Source organism: Eurytemora carolleeae, unplaced genomic scaffold, assembly GCF_000591075.1.
Source record: "Eurytemora carolleeae unplaced genomic scaffold, Eaff_2.0 scaffold1026, whole genome shotgun sequence".
NCBI classification, from domain to species: Eukaryota; Metazoa; Arthropoda; class Copepoda; order Calanoida; family Temoridae; genus Eurytemora; species Eurytemora carolleeae.
Genome location: NW_019402175.1, coordinates 42,199 through 54,089, shown reverse-complemented (window position 1 = coordinate 54,089; position 11,891 = coordinate 42,199). Strand labels below are relative to the sequence as shown.

General features: G+C 32.4%; 1 protein-coding gene across 2 annotated transcripts; it reads right to left on the bottom strand.

Moving 5' to 3' along the window:
- Positions 1-381: 381 nt before the first annotated feature.
- Positions 382-7,445, bottom strand: LOC111718113 (uncharacterized). Of its 2 annotated transcripts, none has more exons than XM_023493618.1 (8): positions 7,137-7,445; positions 4,355-4,432; positions 3,431-3,569; positions 2,984-3,061; positions 2,876-2,919; positions 1,962-2,062; positions 781-843; positions 382-559 (listed from the first exon to the last, which is right to left on the bottom strand). In XM_023493618.1, the coding sequence occupies exons 1-7, from the start codon at positions 7,278-7,280 to the stop codon at positions 795-797; spliced, it is 633 nt and encodes a 210-aa protein (XP_023349386.1). In that variant the 5' UTR covers positions 7,281-7,445; the 3' UTR covers positions 382-559; positions 781-794. The 2 variants fall into 2 exon arrangements, with proteins under 2 accessions (XP_023349386.1, XP_023349387.1); XM_023493619.1 differs by lacking the exon at positions 7,137-7,445 and adding an exon at positions 5,399-5,656.
- Positions 7,446-11,891: the final 4,446 nt, after the last annotated feature.

Sequence of the window (11,891 nt, the reverse complement as noted above, 5' to 3'; positions counted from 1 at the left end):
GTCCAGGGAGGGCTTAGCCCCCATGCCCCCCCCCCTGAATACGCCTCTGAAGAAGATGTTTCATCTTTTGTGGTTAACTCTGTATTTCTGACCAGATGTCAGCTCAGTTCTTAATATGAACCGACAGGAAGTGATTCTTTGCTACAAACTCAAATTTCATAATTCCTTTCATCTTCCCAACCTAATGATATAAATCTTCGATGCTACAAACTTAAATTTTTTGATCCATCAGAGTAGAAAGATTGAAATATCTCAGGTCGACGACATTTCAAAGATATAGAGTTAGTGCATCAGAGTGTGTGTCAAATACTCAATTTCTTTGCTGTAACATATTTTTTTCAGTTTGCTTCTGAAAAGAATAAATAAATGAAACAGAATCTGTTCTTTTGATTGCAGAATAATATCTTATTATATTGTTTTTATAACTATACAAACAGGTGCAGCTAGTATCAAATATATTGGAAACAGGAGAAACAGAGGGTGCAGCTAGTATCAAATATGTTGGAAACAGGAGAAACAGAAAAGGAACTATTTTTTGTCAGTAAGCAGGGTTACATATCTGTCAAAATTTCAGAGCTCAGATTATATTTGGAAAAAAAATATCCATTTTTTTTTAATAAAATGCTTGATAAAAAATTTGAAATGTTTATTGATTTTGCAAGAGAGAGGTGCACTCATTTCCATAGAAGTTAAAAATCTGGATATTGACCGTAGGCCTTGTCTTGGCATAATGTATGATAATAAACAAATGGAAGCTTTTTTTGAAATGCTAAGCTCTGCCTTTTGTTTTTGAATCACTTCCCGACTGAGTTGATCAAATGCTCAGTTTTAGCCGAGGATGGTCTGAAACAGTAAATTGAATTAAAAGTTCTGAACATAAACTGATAATTTGCCTCAAACGCAAATTTTCCAAAACTTGCTGCTATAAGTCATTGACTATTTGATGTATTGCAGAATTTAAAGTTTAATATATTAAGGTTTACTACATCAGAATTTAACGATGTAGAGCGTTTGCGGCGAGTAATCAGTTACTTTAGCTACGTCTCACGATATATGATAGATTCTGGCTAGAATTCCATTCCAGTAAGTCTTAGTTTTTGAACCCATTTTCAACCATTAAATTTATATTTTTCGGTTTTACAGAGAATATCTCATTTATAACAGTACCCTTTTCTGATCAAGAAAATTCGATTTTTTTCTATCAATTAGCTTCTATTTAAAGTGTCTTGCGGATTTTTTACAACAACAATAATGCAGCCTGCGGGAAATTATGAGAATTAAACACTTTTCAAGATAGGAAATGCACACTATTGATCAGATAACATTTAAAAGTGTGCCGTTTTGTATCGGGTATGGCCTTTAATATATGGAGGGCCGAGGGGGTTGCTTGAAGTTACGATGACAGTTCCTTTAATTATTATTTGTAAAAGCAAGGTATTTTAAGGGACTTTGGCGTCGTTTCAAGGTATTTTAAGGGGCTTTGGCGTCATTTCAAGGTATTTTAAGGAACTTTGGCGTCATTTCAAGGTATTTTAAGGGACTTTGGCGTCATTTCAAGGTATTTTAAGGGACTTTGGCGTCATTTCAAGGTATTTTAAGGGACTTTGGCGTCATTTCAAAGTATTTTAAGGGACTTTGGCGTCATTTCAAGTAACCCTACATTCAAATAGGGGAATGCTTGATATTAGCAACGATATCCTTAAAACCTGTGTGTGTTCGTCGTGTACAAAGAAATGTGTGTGTAAAGCTACCTACACGCTTGCAGTCAGCTAAAATGTGCTGTTACGTAGTATGTACACTGTACAGTCTCAACTCAATACAGCGCGGCGCAGCGCCCACCGGCATTTTCAGCATGACTACGTACAAGCGTTTAGATATCTGGCTTTTGCCTCTTTGCATGGAGGGTCACTTGAAATTACGCTTACAGTCCCTTTAATTAGGTTTGATTGTTATGAATTAACCTGAAAAGCATATTATTGTAGAAGCTAGGAGACTCTTCTTTCTCCCTCAGCTTGCTAAGACGCTCTTGAAACTGCTTCCCAAGGAGCTTCATGATATTTGGCTAAATATTTTATTTTGAAATAATATATTGAAAAGGCCAATTCGACAATTTTTGACTGCATCTCTTCTTTCTAACATAAGATGAAGGCCGCCCGCCCGCTGAAAGTTTTATAAAATATCTCATTTTTTGGTAATATTGAAAATGTATGCTTTTTTATTTCTGCTGTGATTTGAATAAATTACTGATTAATAATGATTTAGTTAGTGTTTTAGGAAACAAAGAGAATGCACAGGGAACCCCAATATTCAACAGAACTAAATTTTTTTATTTTTTTCGTTAATTTTCTCAATAAAATCTCAGTAATAATCCGCAGAACAATCATAGACGTGAACATTTAAATGCATGAGGGTTGATAGACCTTTGGCCAAAGTTTCCACAGGAAATTCTGTGTCCTTTACCATTTTCTTGATGAATATCTAATAATCTAAACTATAATAAAATCTAAGCTATAGCTGGTCAAATGGCTTGATCAAAATAGCTGAACATTTTTGATGGGGCCCATGGGTACCCCGGGAGTGACAAAGACTAAAAAAAATCTCATTGTTTTTAACGTTTGGCAGTTGAGCTAGTTTTAAATATAGCAACATCGGGGAAAATCTCATCAATCAATTAAATTTCCATAAAAAAGAATATTTTTTCTTTGTATGTTATTAAAAAGACCAAATCTGTCTATTCCTATTCTTAAACCTGGAATCCTATTAAAAAGACCAAATCTGTCTATTCCTATTCTTAAACCTGGAATCCTATTAAAAAGACCAAATCTGTCTATTCCTATTCTTAAACCTGGAATCTTTTTAAAAAGAATATTTTCACCTTGTTGTCTCGTGAGGTTCTGGGATTGCAAGAGCAAGCGGAATCTTTTTTAAATAAAATAATTCTTTAACTATAATTTCAGAAATTTGATTGAGCTGATTTTTTTACCTAAACTGGCCCTCTTCATGGTAATCGGCTGCCTATTTCCATATTGATGTCTAGCACGGTCCTGGTCTTCCAATAGTTCTAAAAATACAACAACAAATCTCTCAAGGAAGTACTTTCTATAAATTTGAACCAATGTGAGCAAACAATAAAGGTACAGGCATCGTAATGTCAAATGGCTCTTCATTTTGAAATTTCTCTTGACTTTAAGACATATGCAGTAGAGACTTTGAAGGATATTGACAGAGTTGTACCATTTTCAAGATAAAAAAAACGACATTATCTCCCTTCATGCAGAGTTGCTCAGATACAGGTTTATAGGGTTTAAATGGATCACTTGAAATTCTGTCTCCAGTCCCTTTAATCTGTCTCCAGTCCCTTTAATCTGTCTCCAATCCCTTTAATCTGTCTCTGGTCCCTTTAATCTGTATGAAATTCAGCAGATCTTACCTTCATCATCCTCATAATCCTCAGTGTTCTTCTTGATCTGATATCCACCACTCTTCTTATCAAGTTCAGTCTCGATGAGGGACTGAAGGTCGGTCAGCATATTCAAAGCATCATACAAACCCATATTTTCACTTTCATCCTTAAATATTTTAAATTAAACAGTCGCCTTATTGGTATAAAAACGACCTTATTTATCCGTTTTTAATCATTCAAGATTGTGTGAATTGCAACTGGATGAACAAAAGTAGCTACAGGGTGTCCCACGAAACATGACAATAGCAAGACGATTTGAAAGTCGTCTTTGATATTTGAATTTATTTTTGACATTTATTCTTCTATCTACTTTAACATGTATGATTCTTGAAACAATTTTCACATAATTCTCCTAGCCCTGGCATTTCCAAAAAGTGGTCTGCGTTTTTTGTGCTTTCAATATTACCGGAGATATAAAGAGTTTGGTTCAGATTTCTATTTTGTTAGATAAAAGCAAAATTGTCGAAATCTGAACGAAATTCTTCATATCTCGGGCAATATTGAAAGCACAAAAAAGGCAGACCACATTTTGGAAATGGTAGGACTAGGGGAATTTTGTGATTATTATCTCTTGTAATTTACTTCTAAAATTAGGTTGACAAATAAACGCAGCAAATTATATCAAAAATAAAGACGACATTCAAGTCGTCTTGCATACTGTCATGTTTCGTGGGACACCCAGTATATACCAGAATACTAGCTATATACCAGAATACTAGCTATATACCAGAATACTAGCTAGATATCAGAATACTAGCTATATACCAGAATACTAGCTATATATCAAAATACTAGCTAGATACCAGAATACTAGCTAGATACCAGAATACTAGCTATATACCAGAATACTAGCTAGATACCAGAATACTAGCTAAATATCAGAATACTTACTGTTTCATATGGATACTCTTTAACTGCTGCAGTAGCACTGATTATACAGGCAATAGCTAAATAAAATCCACCCACCATCTAAATATAAGATTTGAATTTTTTGTTATTAGAAATTAATGGAATTATATTTGATAAAAAACACGTACGTTGAAATTTTTAAAAATTTGTTTTCAAATTGTTCAAATTTTGAAGAAGTACAAATTGGGTTAAAAACAAAGAATTAATGTATTCACATGAATTGTATATGAGTAAACAGAATGTCTTCTTCTTACATCGGATTTTTAAACAAATGTTTAATTGAGTGGAACATTTTTGTATGAATATAACTATAAAGTTACAATCAGAAAGTGTTACCAACTTTAGGATTTAAAAAGGCCACAATTTAATTAATTCAGGGAAAGTTGAGGCAAAAATTAGGTCTTGAGAGACAGGGTTTCCCAGAAAAACTCGTCTTCGATTTCCCGTAATGGATAAAAAATAACAAACCGTTTTTTTATCGTACGTCTTATGAGCTTTCAAAAAAAATTGCCGGAAATATATATTTTTCATAAGTATGCAAGAACAAATTTACTCAAACATATTTTACTTTGAAATCAATTTTAATATGATATGACTGCCGCATAATATTTTTTATTATTCTCTTTGGTATCAAACAACTTAACAAATTTTGGAAGTAGACATTTAAAACTATTCCCCAACGGTCATGTTTCGTGGGATACCTTGTAACTTTGAAAGTTAAACTCGAGACATAGAATTAAATTGTGGGATATTAATCACCTCCCCTCCCCCCACTTTAAACCCCATCCCGATAAAAAAGAGGAACAGGAACGGAACGATTTAGCTGAAGACCCTTGTTCTAGAACGGAACGGAACGATTTCAAAAAAGTTGGAACGTGCCCAGCCCTAACACAGACACTTGATAAGCTGATTTTTAAGGTACTGATTTAAAACTATTTGCTTTATATAGATTGATGAAATGTCGTCTTCTTATTTCATAGTTTAATGGGTCTACTGTATATTTAGCCGTGTACGGTGTAAGTAGACCTGCTCTTGATGAATGAAGAATCTGTATTGGTTTGAAGAGATTCAAATCCCGAGTTTTATACTTTCGATCGTATCATGAGGTATGATCCTATTCCTCAAATAGGATCACCAGTTAGATTAATCCTCAAAGGATTTTTCCAGGGAGTTCCATTTAACATGGGATTACTGATTTATAAATCGAATTTTTCTTTTTTAAATGGACTGTAAAGGAAAAATGAAAGGGGGTATAAGCTGAAAGCTAATCACTTTAGCTCTTGATCGCGACCCATATGAAAATTACATCTGATGTTCCTGTTTCTAGAAATTGATATAAAACTATATCAGATTTATACTAAATTCATATGTGTAAAATTTTGAAAATCTGAAACTTAAATCACGTCACCAGAACTACCACCAATGGCAGTGCAGTACACTGGTCACATGTCTCCTGCTGTATCACATGACCACTATACTGCACTGCCAGTAGTGGAATTTCTGGTCAAGCAATACTGACGTATAAATGCCAAAGAGAATAGAATATATATTAGAGGGGAATTTAAAGAATCTCTCGGTATGAATTTTTTTCAGTCCCTTTCAGCCTGAAAGGGAGTTCAAACTGTACAAATCATGTAAATGTTCACAAATTATGTGCAGTAGAGTACATTAATACAGTATGTTCCCTAGACTATCCAATTCAATTTCGAATTTTTTAAAGCTGTTAAATAAATGAATTAGCTGAATAAAAAACATCATTTGATTTAAAGCTAGAACGGAAAATCATCGTTTGTAAAGTGAAAGGCATACAGTCTATTTGAATTGATCATTGGTCTATTATGAAACCAGCCTATTTCATAATTTGGTTTTCTTTAAATATTAATTTTAGATTTTCTATAAAATGATGTTCCAGGGCCCAAAAGGTTATTTAGCACAAATATGTGAAGTATAGAAACAGTACAACAAAATGGCCGGTTTACACCTTATCTAGTAAATTCCACTCTAATATATATTCTGTTCTCTTTGATAAATGCGTATAAATAATATTTTGAATTAAATCTACTAAAAGTAAAAATAAAATTATAAAATTACAATTAGCTTTCTCTGGGTCTGGGATATCTTCGTTTTGAGATTGGTTGCATATTTGCTGAATATGATCAGTTTAAACCCACTACTTTTATACAAAATTGTATATATATTAATTTTCGTATAAATTTGACACAGTTTTATATCAATTCCTCGAGACAGGAACATCATATATAATTTTCATGGTTCTCGATCAAGAGCTAAAGTGATTAGCTTTCAGCCTATACCCCCCTTTCATTTTTCCTTTACAGTCCCTTTAACGTATACATGGAGTGCGATTCTAGATATAAACTATACAGTATATTATATATATTTACATGTATATCGTGCACTACATTATAGGGCTTAAAACGTTCCTCGCAAGACAGTAAAGCTTTATAAACGTGTTAGTGACCTCGGGTCTTTAATTTCTTGCTTATTTAATTTGTTTCATGTTTGCCGATATATAATTTCATATTTAAATAACATTATTCATTATTGTTATAGTTTCTTTCTAGTACAACCAAAGTTAAACAACCAAAAATGTAAACCTTTTTTATCAGACATTATTGAATTTCGGATTTTTCAATTTCTTTTTATTTTAAAAACTTTTCTTACGTCATATTATCTTTCCGTTGACATCATTAGCATTAAATGTAATAGAATATAAATTAATTATATAGAATATAAATTAATTCACCATGTCGTTATATCTATAGGTTTCATGTTTATTGGCAAACCCTGAACATAATTCCTTCTTTACTGGCAGGTTCTTATTATCATTTAACCATAAGATGGAATTCCTTGTGGAAGGATTTGAAGACATGACATTGTATCTTGACATTATTGTAGAGACTTAACAATATATAATGCGGGAAGAAAAGTACAAATGAATCTGCTTAATGTCCTTATTTTAGGGAAATATACTATGCATAAACTATAATTCAGTCCTAAGCTTATGATAAAGTTGTTAAAATATATCACAGAAATAAAAGAAACAAATACATTATATTATATTTAACATATATATATATATATAAAATTATATCTGTATAATAAAGCTCTTAGCTCAGGCGCGGATCCAAGGGGGGGGGGTCTGGAGGTCAAAAATATATTTTAACCCCTCCCCCTTTTTCTGCACAGAGACTAACCTAAAAGTTTACTGTAACTTAAGTTTTCCAGCAGATACTTTAATATGCTTTAACAAATAACAAAACTAATGCTTAAATCAGCCTCGTCTCTTGGGAGAAAAAGTATTTTTGAAATTTTAAAATGTGTAAATGTCAATTTTTGTGTTGTCACTTGTCAGTGAGTGTGTGACAGGGTGTACACCCTCGAAGAAAATTTAAGGCAAAAACGATAGTCTTTGGGTTTTTTAAACGATCGTGTTTAGTAAGTTTTTGCATTATGTTTTCACTTAGGATAACAAATTTGCATGTTTGACAATAGTAAACTTTTGCACACAATTTCAAATCGTAAATCTTTTAAAAGTCCAAAGTATTAATAGTTTCTGTAAAACGAATTGCTAGCAATTGCCCATTGCTATATTTAAATCTACAGGTTAAAAATATCTCAAAATAATAATTTTTTACCAAAAATTAGTTGGTCCGAACGGGGGGGGGTTTAAATAAATAAATCTATAGAACATTAATATTATCTCTAATTAGTGATTCACTATTCATTTCAGTCCGCGGTGTATCAGAGTATGTGTCATAGGGTGTATGTATCACCGTATGTGTCATACGGTGTATCACCGTATGTGTCATACCGTGTATCACCGTATATGTGTGATAGCAAGGGTGCTATGGAAACGCCTCAACACGGAATCGGACCCAAAAAACCGGAAACCTCCCCAAAATGAATTTTTTGAGGCGTTTCCTGTTTTTTCAAAAATTATCGGAAATCCCTCAAATCCAATTTTTAGAGGAATTTCCCGTTTTTTGGGGGCAATTCTTTTATCATCTCCTCTTTGCTTTCTCTTTGTTGTCAACATTTAACTGGTTTTGAGATTAAACACTTTGCAGTACTATCTGTTGTTATGATTTTTCTCTGCTTTGTTTACATTTTTAGCTTGTAGACCTAATTGAATCGTACTGCGTTTGTACTTCATAAATAGGCCTTTATTAACTAACAACGACATAAAATGTAAAAATATCTACAATCAGCTAATTAATTGATTAGGAACAGGATACAAAAAAAAATGAATCTGAAAGAAGATTTCCACAACAATGCATACTCAGTTTGACTATCTTACATATCCGGTCGCTCCCTTTAATCCAGTACATTGATCCATATCTCAACTAGAACACCAGTGAAACAGTAAAGGTTTAAAATCAGAATTCTGTTCTGTGGAATTATAAAGCTCGAAAATCTGGACCTGTTAAATTTCCTTGTGTATATAATGATAAAAAATAAAATTTGCATCTGTATAAATTATTTTTATTTGCTTTGTGTTTAGATTTGATATCGTGTGGTATACTTTATGTCAAAAGTAATGTTTAATAAATAAAAATTTGACAGGTTTTTATTATTCATTTAATAGAAACATTTGTGAGATCTTTTTTTACTTGTGTGTGTCTGTTTGTTTGTCTGTTTTATCAATAAAACATAATCTATTTTTACTTCTTACTCTTCTATTTTCTTTTCTGCTCCTTTCTTTTCTTCTATTCTCATTTTTCTTTCCTTTTCTTCTGTACTCTTCAATTTTTTCTGCTCTTTTTTCTCATCTTTTCTTCTTTTCTGTTCTCAGAATGATCATCCTTGAGTTGTGTGAGCTTTTTTTGTTTTACCGATTAACATTTTGGTCTTTTCTTTTTTTTAACCCAATGTGATTAAACAAAATAATGCAGAACACATTTTGTTTAAGATAAAAAGTTGTATCAAAAGTAAAAAAGAAAAAATGCTGAAAATCCTTCAAGAACATTTCATCCAATTACAAGAAGTTACCCGGCAGTGGCTTAAATAAGGGGGGTTATTGGGGTTATTTACCCCCCCCCCCCTACAATCCTGGGGGTAGTTACCCCCCCTTAGAATCCTGGGGGTAGTTACCCCCCACCCTAGAATCCTGGGGGTAATTACCTTCCCCCCCTAAAATTTGTTTTTAAAAAGTTCCAAACTGTATTCAAACTTGGAATTATTTTGGTAAATATTCTAAGTTTGAAATATCAAAGGTTTACACCACTGGGTGCAAAGATTTAGGGATTAGAATAATTGGATTTGTGGCAAAATCTAGAGAACATTCTGAGACTGAGCGTGGCAAACTTCTAACTGATAATCATATTTGATAACTGTTTTTTGATATAACTTATATAAAATCGAAAATGAAATAAGATTATAAATGTTGGATAGAATGATCAATCATAAATTCAATAACTTCAGGAGAAAACGTAAAATTATCTGTCCTTTTTCAATGTAGATGATTAAAATCATATATGTATTTTGATGTGTTTTTTTCAGAATATATAAATGATTATTTCTTGTAGTTATATCTGCAATTAAACAAGGTACTTAACAAATTTTCTTTGGCGCTCAGCGCACACATGAAAAGAATTGAATGACTCATATCGTTAATTTTACAGTTGTTGAAAGTATAAATTTTTAAAAAACACAAGAAAAAAAAAAGTTTTGAATTAAACACCAAATCTGCATGCAACAACTGATAAATTCCTTTTTTTCGACGTCAAATCCTTAAAAAAGCACTTTTATCTTGAACATTTTTTTAAATGGGGGGCAAGCCCCCCATTAAAAAAAATTGCTAGTTGCGCCTCTGGAAATTAGAATATAAACAAAGACAATATTTTTTCAAAGTTTTACAGAGTAGCATTTCTAAAGATTTAAAAAAGTAACATCCTTTTCCACTTAGAGTAAAACTATTTTTTATTTTACTTAAAATAAATTCAGTTTTTTAACAGATTTTTGTAGTTAATGTAAAATGAATGACTATAATGAAGAATATAAAACAAAGTGAAAGCTGAAAGTTAGGAAATGAAGCCATTACTAGGTGGAGTTTGGAAATGCCAGAAATGAGTGGAAAATGCAAATCAAACCCAACTAAAACCAATAATTTGATATACATCCTGAAAATTACCCAAAAAATGAGGAAACAGGCCCAAAAAAGAGGAAACCTATCAACAAACTGAGAATTTGAAACTTTTTTTGAAAACAGGAAACGGACCCAAAAAAAGAGGAAACCGATCAACAAACTGAGAATTTGAAACTTTTTTTGAAAACCGGAAACGGACCCAAAAAAAGAGGAAACGGACCCAAAAAAAGAGGAAACCGATCTTAACAAACTGAGAATTTACAACTTTTTCTGAAAATCGGAAACGAACCCAAAAAAAAAGAGGAAACGGACCCAAAAAAAGAGGAAACGGACCCAAAAAAAGAGGAAACCGATAAAAAAAAACTGAGAATTTACAACTTTTTCTGAAAATCGGAAACGGACCCAAAAAAAACGGGAAACGAATCAAATGTAAATATAGCGGAAACCGACCCAAAATATTCGGAAATCCTTCTTCACTTTTTAGTTTTTGAGGGATTTCCGATAATTCTTGAAAAAAGAAGGAAACGGACCCCCAAACTCACTTTTGGGTCCGTTTCCGTGTTGAGTCGTTTCCATAGCACCCCGTATATGTGTGATAGAAGTGTAACAGTAAATAAATTTAATGCAATATATACTGATATAAACTTAGTGTACGGATAAGAGATATGCTTCATGAGTCATCTAAAACAATTAAATAAAATTCATTGCAAATCTGGCTTAATGAGTCATTTGAATAAAATAAAATTAATTTTCTCTTTCCCTTTTTTTCACCGGCCCCCCCCCCACACCCCGTATTTCAATGATATTCGAGAAAGCCTGATCAACAATACCACCGGCACCAGCCAGCCAGTTCAGTTTACCAATATTGCACGTAGTGAAGAAAACCGGTGTTGAAACGTATGAATACTGTATAGTATCGTTCAGTCTTTAGAAAACCGAGCGGCGGATAAGTTATATAGATATTTGGATATTATTTTGACCGAGCGATAGCCGTAATTTATTTTTTCGAGAAAATGGGTCTTATTTTACTTTGTTAAATTTATATGGAGACTATTTAGCGGGGTTTAATTTTTTATTGAGTTTATTTTCTGTAAAATTTTTCTATGGAGACCAACGGAGACCATTTTGGAGACCAATGGAGACCATTTGTCCAATAAAGATTTTGGAGACCTAGGAGACCATTTATTGGGATATTTTATTTTAATTAGAGTGGGTTGTAACAATTTTTTGTCAAAAATTTTTATGGAGACCAATGAAGATATTGGAGACCAATTGAGACCATTTATTGGAATTTTTTATTTATAATTTTTTAATTTTATTAAAGTAGTTTGTAGACAAAATTTTCGTAAACATTATATGGAGACCAACGGAGACCAATAAAGATATTGGAGACCAATGGAGACCATTTATCGA